Raw genomic sequence first — 20,061 nt, forward strand, 5'->3', positions numbered from 1 at the left:
TTAGAAAACACTGATAAAGTATACTCAGAAGCAAAAGAAACTGAATTGAAAAATAAAAGTTTTAAAATAGAAAGAGCTGAACCCCATCAAATGTTAAGTCAACCTTAAACAGAGTTCAAAAGGAAGACATCTGATCTTTAACTGTTCACCTGTCCAGTCAAATTCAAACTGTCTCGTCAAATTCCTATAGCAACAGGTTACACGAGGTATAGTTTTAAGGGGAAAACTGAAATGCAGTATAAGCACATTGTTAGAGCTCAATAAATGTATGTTATATATAGCACCCAGAACATGGTCTCTAAATACTATAAGCCCATGCTCATTGGAGATATGACTGATTCCAAGTCTGGGGAAGAAACTGTAAAAGAGAGACCTGAAACCTCTTGTTATGCCATAAAACAAGGATCCTAGCAAAGACAGCATCATTTTAAAAGGGCTCAGGATCCAACCAGAAGAGGCCTCCACTAGCCAAAGATAGGCTACCAGTAAGGAAACTATGCTGGATTAAAACACAGCAAATATTTCAACACACACCAAAGAGAATTCATTGGCCCCCTTCGAAAAATAACAGGGAACCAGCAGTTTATTTTGAAAACTCTTAAAAGGTAAATAAAAATCAAGGCTTTATTCTGCCCCTGATATACAAACTACTGCTCGAGTAACCAAAGAGTTGATAAGGGGAAATTTTTCTTTATAGAATGTTCCAACTAATAACCAAGAAAGGAGTGACAAAATTAGAATATCACCATTTTGCAACCATTAGTGAAATAATGAATCTAGACAATGATCATCTATGGATGCTAACATTGCAGGACAAGTGACAAACAGATACTATGCGCCTCTGATAGAAGAACACAATTTTCTTTATGAAGTATTCTTCCCTCTATCCCTAAGATAGATAGATAGATACATAGGTAGATAGATAGATCGATAGATGATAGATAGAATCCAAATCTAATCAAACCTCTAGATGTAACACCAATTGACAAAAATACAGAGGACAGAGGAGCATGACAACACCATGGGAATGCATGCATGCAATGTCTACACTGGGAAATTCAGGGAAATTGGTCCAGTTTCTTTAACAAATAAACTGCAAGGCTAAACAAAGAGGAAAAGGAGAGGGAAAGGAAACATTAATTGAAAAACAAAGAAACAAGAGACATAGCTATCAGTTTGGACCCTACTTAAAAAAACATAAATAAATAAGCAAAGAATAAAAAACATGTAAGAGAAAATGGTAAATTTAGACCATCACAAGACGTTTGATGATACTGTAGTTTTTTTTAAGTCTTCATAGGTTTAGAAAAATGATTATTGAAAAAAAAAGGAAGGGGCAGGGGAGAGGGCAGGGATATAGAAACCGATTTATCTTATACAAGAGAGAAAGAAAGGTAAAAGAACAAGTGGCTTTACGCAGAACAGAGGTGGCCTTCAACAACTTCAGCTTCCAAACTATTAGAAGTCTCCGGGTTGACTGTACTCTTCTCCATTCTCCTTAAGAGGAGTTCTGGAGACCTGGGAGGAAGGTATTTTGTTCTGTTCCATACACACCCACAAACTTCAGGACTGGCCATGAACTTGGTAAAAGTAGCCTTTTAAGCTAAAGACAAAAAGACAAATAGCAAAGCTCTTCCCCTTTCTACTTTGCTACTACAAACCTGTGTTTTTCAATATTGGAGATATTCCTTGTCCTTCAATGGTTACTTTGGCACTTTGCTTTAAGCAAGAGGAAGATGACTGGCCACGGTGCAAATTCTGACCAAATAGAAAGTGAGAGCCAGGCAAATAAACTTCTCCTTCCTTCCTTCTGTGGACTGCTCTGAGGCACAGTTTCTCTGGAAACTTCTCATATGGCCAAGTGCTGATAATGAGCGGTATCTTCATAGCCCGTCTTGGGGCATGACTATCATGGTAATGTATCCCCTAGCAGTGCTTCTCAGCCTCCCCTACCTCACTTCCATATTTTTTCTCATTCTCACTGCCCTGGATTTACATGTTCCAAAGCACCAGAACTTAGATAGACAAACAAACAAATAAATAAACAAATCGTGGAGGGATAAACACAATAACATGTAAAATCTCATAGACGTGTTACGTGAAAGAAGTTAGACACCAAAAAGCACACACTGTTTGATTCCATTTATATCAAGTTTGAAAACAGGCAAAACTAATCTATGGTGAGAGAAGGAGAGGATTCTGAGGGAGGCTTCTGTTGTGTGGGAAATGTCCTCTATCATCTGGGTTATGGTTAATAAGTTTAAGCACAGTGGGAATCCCCTGGCGGTCTAGTGGTTAGGACCCTGCACTTCCACTGCAGGGGGCCCAGGTTCAATCCCTGGTTGGGGAACTAAGATCCTGCATGCCGTGTGGCACGGCCGGAAAAAAAAAAAAAAAAAAAAGGTTAATTTCATTGTGGATTAAATCAGGTTAATGAATTTAAAAAAAAGTGTAAGCACAGTAAAAAAAAAAATCATCAAGATGTACACTTAAGATTTATGTACTTTACTTAATGTAAATTATACCCTAGTTTTTAAAAATTGGAAAAAGAACTGAAAGGTTCAATCCTCAAGTATGCCTTGACCCCACCCTATATCCTAAAGTTACCCTTCATGGTAACTGTAACATGTAAATTATTTTGTCCTTATAAGAAATTCAAGATGTGGTGGTTTTTTTTGTTTTTTTTTTTGTTGTTGTTTGTTTGTTTGTTTTTTTGCTGTACGCGGGCCTCTCACCGTTGTGGCCTCTCCGGCTGCGGAGCACAGGCTCCGGACGCGCAGGCTCAGCGGCCATGGCTCACGGGCCCAGCCGCTACGCAGCATGTGGGATCTTCCCGGACCGGGGCACGAACCCACGTCCCCTGCATCGGCAGGCGGACCCTCAACCACTGCGCCACCAGGGAAGCCCTCAAGATGTGCTTTTAAAAGTGGACCACGATGTCAGAATATACCTCCTCTGGCTTAGAGCTCATGCTGGCAATTTGCTATATGGCCAAATATTCAAACTCTCATTCCAACGAGGATCAAAATACAAATTAAAATTTTTTAAACTGGATAATTGGGCAAATGAAGAAAAAGAAAACAGAGAAAAAGGTAACATGAAAAATGAAATACGAAGATTCATTTCTTGGCTCTGTGTGCCAGGCCCCAAGATTAATTACCTCATTACTGAAATCAGTAGAGCACAAATTTAGGAAGGTAAACTAAAGAAACTTGGAGTAAACAGAGAAACAGAACACCAACGTCCCTGCCCTTTTCTACAAAGACTACAGAAAAATGAGGAGAAAAAGAGAAAAGTTTGCCACCTGCCTCTTCCAGCTCCAGTTGTTCATGTGGAGGCTTCTGGGTGTAGCTCTCTGGGGTCTGAGCAGGTGTGATATTTTCATTGTCTGTCACCATCAAACTCATAGTGTGCATGAGACCCTGATAACCGTTAGCTCATAAGAAACCTTACTCCTCAGTCAGGATGTTTTGGAGGTGCCCATATAGCGGCAGGAAGTCAGTGGCAGAGAAAGGAAATTAGGTCATAGTCCTTCTTCCTGACCCAACCAAGGCAGCAGGGCGTGAGAGGTCCACCTCAAGTAAAAGTGTTTCAACCACATGGCTGCAAATACGGCTTCTCAGTCAAAATGTAGCTAGGGAGCACCACTCAGCTGGTAAACACTTTCTCACTCATTTGGTAGACCCTATACACATCTATGCATGAGTAATTACTTTAAAGAAAGACTTGCTCTGCCAGCAAACATTCATGGCTTAAATAATTAAGAAGTCCCTAACTGCTTAATAGTTTACATTATACCTGAACTGAGGTTAAATAAGAATCTGGAACAAACACTTATCTGAAATAAGGGACAAACGGAACAATGGATTTGTGAGAATTATGATGGGAATTTGATGATAGGTAAGGAAGATGATTCTGGGAAGTTCCCTTGGTAAGCCACAAAGAGAGGGGGGCTGTTTGCTTTCTTTAATTGACTAAAGCAGGAAACCAGGGGACTGATATACTTTGCTGCTTATGCTAGAAATGGAATATGGCACAGCATAATATTGACTCTTCTCATAAATCAAGGGATACCTGAGGGAGAAATAAGTTTTCCAAGGGTTCAAACATTAATGGGAATTTGATTCAAATGATAGAAACAGAAATGAGCATCTCATTACCCAAGTTGGAGAACTCTGAAAATAATAATACCCTAAGGATAAAATGAAAACACATGCACTTAGCCTCTATAATGGAAATTTCTAAAAAGGTGTCTTGGTGATTCTCCACCAACATGAACCAGTCTAAACTTCAGACTCTAAAGCGATACTAAAAGAGTCCAGAATGATGAGTAGCAATGCAAAGACTTGCAAAAGGTGAATCCTCCATTATACTAGTTCCTTTCTAGAAAACGGCAGTAAAAATGTATCCATTACAGGCTTATACTTCAAAGTGGAATTAAAGTGCCAAACAGGAGATAATTAAGTAGAATAAGGCTTGAGAAGTGAGAAAAAAGAGATCAAATGTTCCCTCCCACCAAGCATCTTCCACCTTTCTTTTTTTCTACCTCTCTGGGTTTCTCATGGGCCAGGAGACTGATGATAAATGAAAGAGGGACAGAGGAGAGGTGGCAGAGGAGAGGTGGCAGAGTTCACACCCCGCCACTCCCAGTACTCCTTTCTGGAATCACCATGTTAGAATGAATCTAGGGGAGCACATTCAGCAGGCTATATACTGAGAAGTCTAATCAACAGCCAATCTCTGAATAGTAATCACGAACAGTGCAAATGTGTTTAACACCTCTATTTCCTTTAACACCTTTTCAAAACCACCACACAAACTCTTCATTTTTATAGAATTGCATGTGAACTTTTCAAACCTCTTCTCCTACATCAATAGATATTATCTTTAAGAATATACACTCTATCTTCAGACTTCCCTGGTGGCGCAGTGGTTAAGAATCCACCTGCCAATGCAGGGGACACGGGTTCGATCCCCGGTCTGGGAAGATCCCACATGCCGCGGAGCGACGAAGCCCATGCGCCACAACTACTGAGCCTGCGCTCTACAGCCCGCGAGCCACCAGCTACTGAGCCTGTGTACCACAACTACTGAAGCCCACGCATCTAGAGCCCGTGCTCCACAACAAGAGAAGCCACCGCAATGAGAAGCCCGTGCACCGCAACGAAGAGCAGCTCCCACTCGCCACAACTAGAGAAAGCTTGTGCGCAGCAACAAAGACCCAACACAGCCAAAAATAAATTAATTTTTAAAAAAAGAATATACACTCTTATCTTTAAAAAACCACGCATAGAACTGTGAAGAGATACCGATACATTTACAAAGTCTAGAATAATTTTGATTACAAAATTTTGATTACAAATAATTTTGATACCCTCATTTAAAATAGAAACAAAATATAATCATAAAGCTCTTGAATGCATAATTAAAAAATATTTAGTGATAACCACTCATAAAAACAAATCTGAAATGAGAATATGGAAACAATGGTTCTCTGATAAGGACTGTAATGGAAAGCAAAGTAATTAGAACTTGATTGCAAGGAATAAAAGAAACATACTAATCATAGCAAAAAATCGATGTCTCTTCAAATTTGTTTGCATAAAGGTATTCTTCCATGTTGAAGTTCTGATTCAGACCAAGGATGTAAAATCTAACTTCAGAATCACCTGAAGAATTTACCAAGAAAAAATCTTCCCTAATATTAAATCGATAACTCTTAGTCATGATGGCATCAGGAGGAAGAAGGATTAAAATCAAGTACCTGTTCCCTGTTTCTTTTTCAGGAGAGACGCACAGGCAGCATTAGTAGCCATGTCCAGGGCCAGCTTCTTCTCATTGTTTCTTAAGTCTGTTCTAGCACCTTCCCCAACACAAGAAAGTAAATTAGGTGTTTTGAAGACTCTATAGTAGCAGCCAAACCTTTTTTTTTTTTTTTAGTTTCTTTTTTCTCTTTTTCTTTTCTTTCTTCCAGTTATATTGAGATATAATTGACACACAACACTGTATAAGTTTAAGGTGTACAGATAATGATTTGACTTACGAACATCATGAAATGATTATCACAGTAAGTTTAGTAAACATCCATCATCCCATATAGATACAAAATTAAAAGAATATAAAATTTTTTTTTCCTTGTAATGAGAACTCTTAGGATTTACTCTCTTAACAACTTTCTTATATAACAAACAGTAGTGTTAATTATATAGCAGCCAATCCTCTTTCCATCAAAACTAATCACTTTTGGCAGAACTAACTAGAGAACCATTCTGGCCCCGAACTAGGCTCTTTCCAAACAGCAAAACTTTCTCAAAACAGTAATAACATATTTGGCAGCTTTAATCAGGGAGCTTATTGCTGCACCTGTAATAATTATACACAATTAAAATATAGCCTTCCTTTCGAGTCTCTATAGAATTGCATGTGAACTTTTCAGTGAGGAGTTGACTGTCCCTGTGGACAGTAAATCAGTTAGACTCAACGTGCCTTGGCACGAGTTTTTGGAGATTAAATTCAATACACCCTTTGCCTCTTCTTTTCAAGAAGGTCTTTAGAAAAGACCATGTAAGTTGAGCTTGAGGAGATTAATATTTATCTTAAGTATACTCTCATGCTTATTAGCAGAATTAGTAACACTAAAATCTAGAGGCAATCCATTGTTCCCACAGCCCATCTTCTACTCCCTTTTTTCCTTGTCTTTATTATGTGATAAATTACATCAGAATTCATAAATCTTTCTCATTGTCAAAGATTCAAAAATACAGATGTATGCTGAACAAAAGCTTATGTCTCATTTCAGCCTGCAACTAACCCCTTCCTTCCCCATCTTCTACCTTCCCCAGAGGTGACCATTCCCAACAAGTGGGCATCAGTTCCCATCTCCCTTATGTGCAAGAATGCATTCACAGACATATGTGGACATATACACAAAATCATACTCCATGTATTAGTCTGTAATTTGATTTTTTTTTTGCCAATGATATTTTCCTTTTTTTTAGTTGATGTACAATATTTATAAGTTTCAGGTATATAACATAGGGGTTCACAATTTTTAAAGGTTATATTTCATTTATAATTGTCACAAAATATTGGCTATATTCCCTGTGTTGTACCATGTATCCTTGTAGCTTATTTATTTTATACACAGTAGTTTGTACCTCTTAATCCCCTACCCCTATCTTACCCCTTTCCCTCCCTCTCCTCCCTGGTAACCACCAGTTTTGATTTTTTTAACTTAATAATATATTATCGTATTCATTCCTTAGTAGTACACATACTTATAACCCAATCTATTTAAATATTTATAATTATTCCATTTTGTGGGTATTCCAAAATTTATTTAACCACTCCTCTATTGAGGGGTGTTTAGGCTTTTCCTAATTTTCATTATCACAAACAATGCTGCCGTGAACCTCCTTGAACAACATCTTTGTTTATATGCATTTCTGAAGGATGGTTTCCTAGAAGTGGTGCTGAAATGTAAGGATATGTATGTTTTCATTCTGCTAGCTACTGTTAGACTGCCTGCCAAGAAGGCTTACCAATTTACACTCTCTGCCACAGTGTTTGAGAGTGCCATTTTCTCTACAACCACATCCTCGTCAGTAAACAAAATATAAATGTCCTAAAACTCAAAGGCACAAAAATACTGTCAAGAAAAGAATAGTATGTTTAATTAGGAATACGGTGACCATGTGTGAAAATCTCTCATGAACAGATTTAGATAGCCACAGCTGGGGTTATAGGGAAAACCTCATTCTCTCGCTGTACTACAGGTCAAACATCCTGCAGGTTCATAGTTCTGTGACTGATCATACCTTACTTTACACTTGAGAACTCACATACATGATTTCTGTCAGGATGGGAAATGTTCAGAGACAGGATGCTAGAGAAGAAACTCAACCATTTCCTGTGTCCCTCTCAACCAGCGCTGCCCAGAAGAAAATTATGTGAGCCATAGACGTAATTTAAATTTTTCTAGTGGCTACGTTTTCAAAATGTGAAATTCATTTTAAGAATATATTTCATTTCACCCAGTATATCCAAAGTGTTATCACTTCATCATGTCACCAATATGAAAATTACTGTGCTACTTCACTCTTTTTGTTTCTACTAAGTATTCAAAATCTGGTATTCATCTTACACTTACAGCACATCTCAATTCAGACTAGCCTCCTTTCAAGGGCTCAGTAGCACGTGTGGTTAGTGGCTGCCATAGCAGACAGTGCAGATGTTGGCATACCTCTGGGGGGCACTACAGTGGTCCTCAAGGTGTCTGATCTTTTGCACCTGGAGTTTACATCATCAACATCCTTTAAATCAAAAACATTTCCTCTCATATAACCCACAACATTGCTCCAAGGATCCCTAATGATACTGCATCCATGTGACATGTAGGCTGGGGATTCAAGCATCCTATATTACAGCCTTCTAGACCAGGGTGCAGTACGGGGTGATATCCCTGGCCTTCTATAAGGGTTAACTAATATTTGTGGGACAAACAGATGAATGGATGGTGAGTCCATAATTTCACTGCTGCTTCTGACTTGTGTAAAAACAGGGAATCAACGTATCTTCTTGTTTTCTGTACATCTAGCATCTGCTCAGCTCAAAGCAGGACATCGCAGCCACAGCATTCCTTCTTATCTATCAAGCTTTCCTGTGAGAACAGGGGCCTCAGCAACTTCACCCATACAGCTTTCTTAGAGAGCTCTCCTCTGTATGTGTGCATGCACATGTGTGCGCATGCGCACACACACACACACACACACACACACACACACACCTTCTTTCTGAGGCCCTTTAATCCTGCAGAAATGTACAATAAATTCTTACTGAGGGTAATATATGTGATTTTAAAGCTTACCAAGCTTTTGAGTTAAAATTAAAAGCTTACACAAATCACCTCAATTTTATCTTATGATAACAACTCCGTGATGCAGACAGAGTAGAGACCACAATTCCAGTTTTAAAATAAGAATCCTATTGTTTTCCCTACTATTTCAAGTGGTAAAAGTGGACGTAGCCTATTTTTCAGGGTAAGCAAAGACCAGAAAAACTAAGCACACTTTACCTTTTGCCAGAAGCAACTGGACAATATCTGCATAACCCTTCCAGGCAGCAGCATGCAAAGCTGTGTCTCCCAACTTGTTCTATGGTGATATAACAAGAGAAAGCAGCATTTTAAAAAGAGAGTGTGGATTGAAACCGTGCATGAATTTAGGTTTACTCTAACCTAAGTAAATCTAAAATGAGAACGAAGTTATAAAATCATATAAAATTCCAAAGAGGGAAAGGAGACTCAAAAGATGAGAGGTGAGTCATTTGGGGAAAGGGAATGGGATGGAAGAGGAGAAGTGGAAGTGCACAAGTGGAAGTGCAGATGCCTGCAGAGGGAGACGCCAGGAGGAAACAAGCAGATTTGTCTCCGCAGAAACCAGCATGAATTAGGAACTGGAGATGCCTGGAGACAAGAGAGCAGGAATGAGGCATGGGAGTGAAACCAAGAGTACTGGGTGAAAGTGTTTCTCCGGAGTAATTAGAACCCCAGAACCCCAGATCACCTTCCTTTCTCCCTGCTGCCAGATGATCCAGTATACATGGTAGAATTACCCTGTTGAGAAATTAACCAGATAGCTTCCAAGCTCATGGAACTTGCAGGCACAAGAGAAGGTGGCAATTAGGCTAGGAACTAAAAGCAGGGGGCTAGCTGAAAAACCTGCAAACTGAGCAGTAAGACCCCTCTCCCAGCTGCCTTTACCTACCCCAGTGCCCCAGTGTGTACAGTCTAGCATCTACGCCCAGGGAGGAGGCTGGAGAATACTTTTCTGGGAGAGCTGAACAGTCCCAATGCGGGGGAGGAAGGGAATATTTTAACTGGCATCTGGGTATAAGCCAGCAGAACATCCAGGACCTCACCACTTCACCCTACGGAGGAAACCACCAGTCAATAAGCCCCACAAGCACACAGTGCTTTCAGTCACACTCAAACATGAATGGACAGACAAAGGTACTGTATATTTGAGGACAGCCTCCAATATCCAAAGAAAGATCAAAACAAAGCTAATGGATCTCAGAGGAAAAAGACACAGTGTAGTGAATAGCAGAAAATGTTTTAAAATATGTATATAATTAATATATCAGAGATATAATATGACATTATGTTAGGAAATGACAAAAAGATGCTATGTAAAAGTAAAAATAAGAGTAAAAGGAGGAGCTTGTGGTAGAAAGAATTCTAAGACAGCCCTCAAGCTCCCGCCCCCTGGGATACACCTCCCTGTATAATTTCCTCCCCTTGAGAGTGGGTGAGACCGGTGAATATAACAGGATATCATGCCCATATTTTCTAATCAGTTGATGTTTACCCTGGGTGGACCTGACCTAGTCAGGTGGGCCCTTATAAGGAAAGGCATAGCACCAGCAACACAATCTCCTGCTGGCCTTGAGGAAGAAAGCAAACAGCCATGTTGTGAACTGTCCATCAGGAGGGGTGGTCTCTAAAAGTTGAGGGCCTCAGTACCATAGGTGCAAGGAACACAATTCTCCCACCAACATGAATGAACTTGGAATAGGACTCGAGCTCCACATGAGAACCCCACTCCAGCCAATACCTTGATTCCCACTTGTGAGACCCTGAGCAGGAAACCCAGCTACGCCACCCAGAATTCTCACCTACAGAAAGCATAAGGTAAATGGGTATATTTTAAGTTGCTAAATACGGGGCAATTTGTCACACAGCAACAGAGATCTAATACAATGCTCTGGGGAATTAAAAAGGCGACCAAAATAAAACACGAAGATGAGAAAACCTCTGAGGAAAACTAAGAAAATTAGAGGCTCAATCTGAGAGGTCCCACATAGCTACTAATGGGCATTCCAGAACCAAAGAGCAAAGGAAACAGATAAAAATATATAAGAAATAATACAAGATATTTTTCCAGGCTGAAAGAGTTCACTACCATTTTCAGGCAAAGACCCATTCTAAAAGCACATCATTGTGAAAGTTTGGAATACCATGGATAGAGTAAAATTCTAATCATGAGAAAACGCAGGGAATTTCCTGGCCGCCCAGTGGTTAGGACTCTGCACTTTCACTGCTGAGGGCCCAGGGGCCTGGGTTCAATCCCTGGTCAGGGAACCAAGATCCTATAAGCCTCGCAGCACGGCCAAATAAAAAAGGGAAAAAGCAGTTAATACACAAAGAATGGGACTCAAAAAGGCATCAAACCTCTCAAAAGCAACCCTGGAAACTAGAATACCATGGAGCCATGCCTGTAAAATTCTGAGGGAAGTCATTTTCAACCCAGAATTCTATCAGTCAAATAGTCAAGCCCAAGCTCCCCTTTCTCAGGAATTTACTTGAAGGTATTGTTCAACAAATGGAAGACAGAGGATCCAGAAAAGTGAGGACACAATACAGGAGAGAGGTGAAGCGTTTCCCAGGAAGACAGCAAAGGGCAGTAGAGACCAAGTTGCTCCGATCAGAGAATGAAGATGGAAGGCTTCAGTATGATTCCAGGAAGAAAAGAAAGAAAGCAATTATCTTATACAATTTAGAAAAGTATATCAAGAGAGTATAAAACAGTGTCGAGGTCTTTGTGAAATACAAAAAAAAAAAAAAGCACTAAATAAAAGTCAATAAATACAGAAACAAAAAAGTTACACAAGCAGTGAATGATATTTAAATAGCCATAATACCATAAGCATTATATAGTAATATAAGCAAAAACTATGCTATGTATGAAACATTAGGAGGACCGGAGGAGGAAAGATTGGGCGCTGGGTGCTGGAAGATGACAGCTGGGCGGTTGACAAGCGTAAACCTTCACCTACCAGATAGGATACCAAAATACTTTATGAAGATGATGAATTATTAGACAGCTCCACAAGCATATTCCTTAGTAACATGAAGGTAAGAGGAAAGCACTAAAAGCTGAAAGTGATATACGAGGAGGAGTATGGCAGGAATTGGGGGCTTTATGCAATTTGGACTTTAATCATAATTTTTTAACTATGTGCTTGTTGTATTTTGATTAAAAGTTTTATGAAAAATAATAAATGGGAAAAGGTGAGTTCCAAGACACCAAGACAGGATTTTACACACACATAAGCTGTACCAGGAGAGCAAGGTAGGTGGGTTAAATGGCTTCTGCATAAGCAATCTCACCTGTTGGTTCAGTTCAATGTTTGGTTGAGTAAATAGCACTTCCACTATATCTGAAATTCAAATAGAAAAGATTTTTTAAAGAAGGAGACTAAAAGTCTGACAAAACTCAGCATAATAATTTTAAAAGAGAGGATTCTTTTTAGAAGAATCATCAAGAAAATCGTTATAACAAAGTTTTCAACATTTATGTAAATAGAAGACCTAAGACTATAAAAGGTAGAATTACTCAGGGAAAATTTTTTTCTAATATTTTGGCTTTTGTATTTTCACATGACATCTATGATAGGAATATTTTTACATTTGCTGGGGCACTTAATATTCATACCACTAATTTGTGTTTAAATTTTCCTTTGGCCACGCTATTTAATTTGTTGGATTCTTTGTTTCTCATTACTGTTGGGATCATTTTCTGTGTGTTGTAGAGAGAGGGAGAAAGAGAGTGGGTGTGGTAGATTCTCAGCCAGGCTGAAATACATCTAGAAATTCCATTTGTCATTATTATTGATTATAACAGAGGAAGTTATCAACTGAATCACCAACTCAAGCAAATGCTGTCTCTTTCCTAAATCTTAAGCTTAGAATGTAAATCATAAAAGCTTCCTGGGAGGGCTTCCCTGGTGGCGCAGTGGTTGAGAGTCCGCCTGCTGATGCAGGGGACACAGGTTCGTGCCCCAGTCTGGGAAGATCCCACATGCTGCGTAGTGGCTGCGCCTGTGAGCCATGGCCGCTGAGCCTGCGCGTCCAGAGCCTGTGCTCCGCAATGGGAGAGGCCACAACAGTGAGAGGCCCGCGTACCGAAAAAAAAAAAAAAAGCTTCCTGGGGAAAACTAAGTCAGAGGAATCAATTCTGGTCCTTTCTTCTGTGAGATTAGACAGTGGGGGTTGTTTTTATATTACTGTTGTTTTCCTGTTTTCTCAGACCTTTTCAAGTCTGAGAGAGGAAAGGAAGCTTCCACTCCTTCAAGTGAAAAGGTCTGTGTAGTGAGGCTGGCCAATCACATTCTACCTACTGTTTTACAGAGCTTCCAGGGACTGGGCTTTTGGCTGACATTCTGAAAAATTTGAAAAGAATACCAATTTTTTTTCATTTGTGTAACTCTGGCTCCCCTAGATGAAGCACATTTTCAGTAGCACAGATATTTATGATAACAAACAAAATGTAATACCTTTGTGACCCCCGTGACAAGCCCAGTACAAGGCGGTGCTTCCAGCTTTGTCCAAGCCATTAACACCTACTCGGTTGTCCAAACACTCTCTCAACCAACTCAAGTTGCCTGAAAACATTTTACATTTATAAAAACACATGAAAAAGGGTTTTAGTTTTCTTCGTTTTGCTTTTCAATCAATTTCATCCTGCATAAATTCGCATTTGCAAAGGATTAATCAGTAAGTCTGAAATTAAAACCTGCCCCATAACGCATTCTCTATGGTACATTTTGACTTCCAGTTTATTAATGGAAAGCATTAACATCAATTTTTAATGGTAGGTTAATGGGAAGAGTTGCCTAAATGGGTCCATTTAAGGTATTTTTACTCTGTAAAAAAAGCTTTTTTTTCCTTTGTGAAATCCTGGAACTTTGGGAAAAAATTTCAAACCTAAGAACAAGCAGATACTACTCATATTCATATTTAAAATGCATTTTCAGTTCCTATAAGAAAAGAAAAACTAAATAACCTACTCAAAGCTGCTGCTCTTATATGTTAAAGTATAACTATTCATTTAATATCCTGTGGCTAATGCCCTAAATATCTAGTTTACAAAGAATTTTTTAAATGTCAATTTAGTAGTTCTACTTATGCACAATCCTAAACCAATAATTTCCTTTTGCACATTCAGATTTCAGAAATATCTACAATTAAATGAAAGAGAGCTTACTGTGGCCTTATAAAAAATTCCCCACGATCTACAGCAGGGTTTCTCAACAGCGGCCCTACTGACATCTGGCGCTGGAGGGTTCTTTGTTATGGGGGCTGTACTGCACGATGTTTAGCAACATCCCCAGCCTCTACGCAAAAGGTGCCAGCATCCCCCCAGTTATGACAGTCAAAATGCCTCCAGAGGACTTCCCTGGTGGCGCAGTGGTTGAGAGTCCGCCTGCCGATGCAGGGTACACGGGTTCGTGCCCGGTCCGGGAAGATCCCACATGCCGCGGAGCGGCTGGGCCCGTAGGCCATGGCCCCTGAGCCTGTGCGTCCGGAGCCTGTGCTCCACAACCGGAGAGGCCACAACAGTGAGAGGCCCGCGTTCCGCAAAATAACAAACAAACAAACAAACAAAAAAATGCCTCCAGATACTGCCAAATGTCCCAGGGTTTGCAGAGAGGAATTACCCTCTGTGGAGAGCCACTGATCTATGGAACAAAGCCCCACGTACAAGCCCCATCCCTGGTGCTTCCTTCCTCCCCAACCCCAACCTCACCATTCATACTTGCAATATACTAACACTCTCCCAGGTGCTGGACCCCTGAGAAGCCCCCACCCTCTGCCCTCCTGTTACTCATTCTGGCCTCTATAGCCTGTTTAACTGAAACACACTTCAACCGCTATACTTATCACACCATCTTGTAATGATCTGCTACACACATCTCTCCCCTGCCAGACTTTGAGCTCTGCGAGTCACAGAGCATGACTTTCCACTTGCAACTAAGCACAGGGCAGGTAAGACTCAAAAGTTATTTGTTGACTGACATTTTAAAAATTAAAATCACACATTTCTATAGAGTGAAAGAAGGCCAGAACAGAGATTGCCTCTGGGGGAGGCAAGGATTTAACTGGGAAGGGAACTTTCTGGGATGATAGAAATGTTCTGGATCTTGATCTGGGTGTTGGTTACACAGGTAAATGCATTTGTTAAAAGTCATCAAACTACATAATTAATATGTCTGTGTTTTACTGTACTGTTTATCTCAATCAAAAAGAATCAGACCTACCTCTTTTTGCAGCTTCATGCAATGGATTGTCAATGGATTCTGCCTGCTCAGCCACTAGATGGAAAAAAAAAAGATGCAAATCAATGTTGAGAGGGCCACCCAAAGGATTCCCTGAAGCCAGTTCAGTGTCCCAGCTTCAGAAGTGCCAGGACCTTCCACCATACAGCTTCCCTTACTTAATGTGAGTTTTAAAAAATGGCAGAAAAATCAAAAGTGATGTTTTGTGCTTTGAAAGAAGCTGAATTATGTGTCAAAAGAAGCCAAGCTAAGACAATAACACAGCAATTAACTGGGAGTATAAACAGAAACAAACATAGCCATTAACTGGAAGTATAAATAGAAACAAACAGATCCAAGGTCTGCCAACCAGTTTGCTCAAATATTTCACCAACAAATTTAGTCAGGAAAGTGCAAAAGAAAGCATTTGAGGTTCCTTTTTACATTCTATAAAAACACCCTAGGGCTTCCCTGGTGGCACAGTGGTTGAGAGCCCGCCTGATGATGCAGGGGACACGGGTTTGTGCCCTGGTCTGGGAGGATCCCACATGCCGTGGAGCGGCTGGGCCCGTGAGCCATGGCTGCTGAGCCTGCACGTCCGGAGCCTGTGCTCCGCAACGGGAGAGGCCACAACAGTGAGAGGCCCGCATACCACACACACAAAAACAAACAAACAAAAAAAACACCCTGCTTTGAAGATGGCTAAAAATAATTGTCTCCCTTGTGTGTGTGGATATGAAGGGTGAGGTAAAGGAGAAATATTTTGCTTTCTATATTCAGAATGGGCAATCAGCATACCTGCCTGCCCCTAAGGAAGGTGTATTCACTGCTGTCCTAGAATCAGTAGGAGTGACCACATGAAGACTGTTGTTCAAATGAGACTTCACACCCACCCCTCCCACCACAAAGGGCTGTAACTAGATACTCCCTTGGCTACCAGGGATCTAGCAACTGAGAAACATTTTGCACCCTCAGTCTATGACCAGCTGGAGAAGTTGTTTATTTGGGATTTCAAAGGTTAGAGGAGTGTAGAAATGCTTAGTCTTTTAAAATCCAGAATGATATGGCCCTTAGACCAGGTAAGTGGGGCCCATGTGTTGAGCCCCAGGTCTCACTCATTTCCCTCCCCCCACTTTCTTTCCTCCCCTCCACCTCCTCCCCTCCGCTCCCCTAGGAGCTCTGAATTGCCTTCCTTGAAATTTCTAAGTCCCCTTCCAGTGTTTGGAACTGGTGCCTGATGTCAGCCCTATTGGTCTAAGGAAGTATCTAATGCTAAAGTCCAAAGGAACCTTAGAAGTGATTTAAATCAAACCCTCTTGTTATACAGATGGAGAAACGGTCCCAGGGGCAGCAGTTAAGTACCCTAACTAAGGTCCCTTGCTGTTAGAAGTGGAAGAAGGATTAAAACCCAGGACCCTTGTTTATCAATCCTGTGCGCTTTTTACTTTACTCTGCTGATTTCTACGAAAGTCTGCTTTGTCCCCCTTCCAACTAGAAGTGCGTCTCACTGCTCAAGTGCCTCAAACTGCCCTAATGTTCATTTAATGAACATCACTGCCCCAAACATTAATTAACATAACAAGGCAAGGTTACTTCATCACAAAAGAAAGGGGGGCTAGTCTAAAAAAAACAAAGAAGAAAGAAAAGAAAAAGAAAAATGTCTAAGCGTTGAATAAAGTAAAACTATAAGTATTTCCCTGGAAACCTTAGGTTCTTTCAAGAATGTTACAATGCATTTTCTTAAGCCAAGGAGTCAAGCTCAAGTACATCCAGCATCCATGACCACTCTATTAAGAGGAGGCTCAGAGTAGAACATGCCCTAGGCTGGCAATGACTCCATCGATTTCTCAGCCACAGCAGGAAGCAGAAAGGCCTCAGGAACCAGATAACTGAAAATACACAAAGTACAGCCCAAGTAAAGCCACCGCTGCCATACTTACCATAGTTGCTTGGGATTAGTCCCGTCCTGCCTTTGGAGGTGCCTTTCCACCAATTGGTATCACTCTGGTGAAAGAAGAGTTAAATTAAGTGGGACCGAATCCAGTTTACATTCAGTCATTTTTAAAACCATGTGGCGCATATTGGCCTCCTTTTGGCCTTTTCAAAGGGTAGAGCAGTTGACACTTTTTGTTTTATTTTAGATAAAATACAACATACTTCCAATTCAAATGCAGAGTTACTGCTTTACCAAATGTCCATCAGCCCTGGTCACACTGATCAAGCTTCCTCACTCCCTAGTTATGGATGTCCATTCCCCTTATCATTAAATTACAAATATACACACATCTGCCTGCAAAAAATCAAAGACACTTCATCATAGAGACTCCACATTCAAACAAATCAAACAGAGATAATATGAAAGAGAAGGGGAAAAATTATGTTTGGTTTAGACTATCTGTAGGATTTTTTGGTCCAGAGTCTAATTTCTCTTACTCTCAAGATATGCATATATTTGCTTTTCTAAAGATCTCTTTATTTCACCTTTGCTTTTTTGGTAACTTTTTATCATAGAAAAATTCAAACCTATACCAAAGTAGAAGGAACCATATAAGGAACCTACACATACCCATTTCCTAACTGCATGAACTATTTACTCATGGCCAATACTGTTTCATGCATATCCTCATGTACAACCTCCCTCCCCTTCAGATTATCCTGAAATAAATTCTAGACACCATATTCTTTTATCTGTAAATATTTTAATACGAATCTCTGAAAGATAAGAACTTTTCCATAATAATAACACCATTATCATGTGTTATTTTGTTTGCTAGCTTAAAATTTTTTCAACAATAATTCCTTAATATCATCAAATATCTACAATACTCAAAATTTCCAGTATGTCTTATAATAAAGTCCATACAGTATGATTGATTGATTTGCCTCTTAAGTCTCTTTCAGTGTATAGTTTCCCCATTCATTTTTTTTTCACTCCTTCACAATAGACTTTTCATAGAAACTAGTTTGTTCCGAAGAGTTTGGAAGAGTCTGGATTTTCCTTGTTGTATCCCTTGTTATAAAAAAATGTGTTCCTCTGCTCCCTGTATTGCCTATAAATCGGTCATTAGTTCTAGAGGCTTAATTAGATTCAGATTCAATTTTTTAGCAAGACTATTTCATGTGTAGCATTGATTCTTCCATCAGGAGACACACAATGTCTCTCTTTTTGTAACATTAGTAACCACTGATGAGCATTATTTGGATCCATTATTTCATAAGGGTTGCAAATGGTGACAGGCTAATTCTATCATTCCTTCTTCATTTAAATAACTAGAATATTACTTTAAAGACGAACTTTCCCTCATCAACTCTCAGGTTACCCAGAGATAAAGTTCACGGAGAAAGGCACAATAAATACTGATTCTTTTCCTTTAGAGTTGTCAGAATAAATACTGATTCTTTTCCTTAAGAGTCATCAGAATAAAAAGTTGGTTCCCTAGCATTCTCTCAGGTTGACCAATGATTTTTGTTTTTAAGTATCATTAGGAGCTCATGAATTTAAATAGAGTAGATTTGTTTCAATCCTTGGAATTGTTGCCCTAACTGATTGCTCAAATTGTCCTATCTTTGACCAGTGGCAGCCTCTTCAATTTAGTTCTGTGTCTTTCCAGTGGGACCCTAGTAGTCTTTGGGAGTTTCCTTGCTTTCTAAGAACAAGATGTCCTGGGATTATCTTGTACCTTTCCTGCCCCCAACCTGGTACCAGACATTTCTCAAAGGAACTTTGTTCCTTTTAATGGGAAATAACATATTATTATTATTGGTCTTTTTTTTTTTTTTGGCCTTTTCAAAGGACAGAGCAGAAATCCTTTTGTTTATTTTATTTTAGATAATATACAACATACTTCCAATTCAAATGCAGAGCGACTTAACTTCATTGATCTTACATCTATCTGTACATCCTTTCTTGCAGGCTGAAACTGCCAGTTTTCTACATCATTGACTTAATGACTCATTTGCTCTAAACTGCAGTACACATGCATCAATCTCAGAATAACAATACCAACACTTCTCCAACATCATGATTAAAAACTCTTTATAATTTGGGGGTAGAAGTTCTTTTTGTTCTTCATATTATTCTACTAGAGATATTCAGTTGAAATGCTGAGTTTTAAAGTCACTTGGAATAGTTCCTCTCTGTGTGTCATGCCAAATACCTGGGGTACAACTAAGTTCATTTGATTCATTCTGCTTTTAATTTTTAGGGATTGCTTTTTATCATTTAATTTAATTTTATAACTATGCAAAAGTTTACATGATTCCAAAGACAGATCTCCAAAACAAGGTGTAATTTTTAAAAAGTCTATATTCCATCTATGTTTCCTCTACCCTTTTCCCTTTCCTTTCAGAGAAGAAACTACTTTTTAAAACTTTATGACTCCTCCTTTGACTTTTAATTTTAAATTGAGGAAAATATGTATATGTATATCCTCTCACCCTTTCTTACTTACATTAGCAAAGGCACACTATCCACATTTTTTTCACCTTGCTTTTGTTCACTTAAATTACTCCATAATATCATATAGAGATATTCCTCACTCCTTTTTATAGCTGCATAATACTGTTTGTAGATACAGCAAAGTTTATTGAACTATTTTCCTATTGATGGAGTAAGGGCTACTTCCAATCTTACGTTATTACAAATTATGCTCAGTGAGTGAACTTGGGTATATGTATTTCTATACAGATATACATGTAAATAATGTACAATATTACAGCTATACAAAATAGTCTTATACATCTTTAGTTCATGCGTGGTATGACAAAATATTGGCTGGGCTTACCATGTCAGTAATGTAGATAATATCACCTTCTTCAAAGTACAATTCATCTGGCTAAAAAAAAAAAAAAAATTAAGTTTTACTCCATGTGATTTTTTCATGAATTAGAATTCAATGATGATGATAATTATACAAATTCCACATTCTAAAATCCTTATAGACAGCGTAGTTTTTGTATACTTAA

At 39.3% G+C, this 20,061-nt stretch overlaps 1 protein-coding gene across 2 annotated transcripts in view; it reads right to left on the reverse strand.

Moving 5' to 3' along the window:
• The window catches only part of OSTF1 (osteoclast stimulating factor 1), a 48,922-nt gene that overhangs the window by 1,088 nt on the left and 27,773 nt on the right, over window positions 1-20,061 (reverse strand). For both annotated transcript variants that reach the window (XM_067744140.1, XM_067744141.1), the window contains exons 3-9: window positions 19,881-19,931; window positions 17,037-17,100; window positions 15,100-15,153; window positions 13,336-13,443; window positions 12,170-12,219; window positions 9,074-9,152; window positions 5,765-5,863 (exon numbers count right to left, since the gene is read on the reverse strand). In XM_067744140.1, coding sequence (XP_067600241.1) covers window positions 5,765-5,863; window positions 9,074-9,152; window positions 12,170-12,219; window positions 13,336-13,443; window positions 15,100-15,153; window positions 17,037-17,100; window positions 19,881-19,931 — 505 coding nt within the window. The remainder of the gene's footprint in view (window positions 1-5,764; window positions 5,864-9,073; window positions 9,153-12,169; window positions 12,220-13,335; window positions 13,444-15,099; window positions 15,154-17,036; window positions 17,101-19,880; window positions 19,932-20,061) is intronic.

This window comes from Pseudorca crassidens, chromosome 7 (genome assembly GCF_039906515.1).
Source record: "Pseudorca crassidens isolate mPseCra1 chromosome 7, mPseCra1.hap1, whole genome shotgun sequence".
Classification (NCBI taxonomy): Eukaryota; Metazoa; Chordata; class Mammalia; order Artiodactyla; family Delphinidae; genus Pseudorca; species Pseudorca crassidens.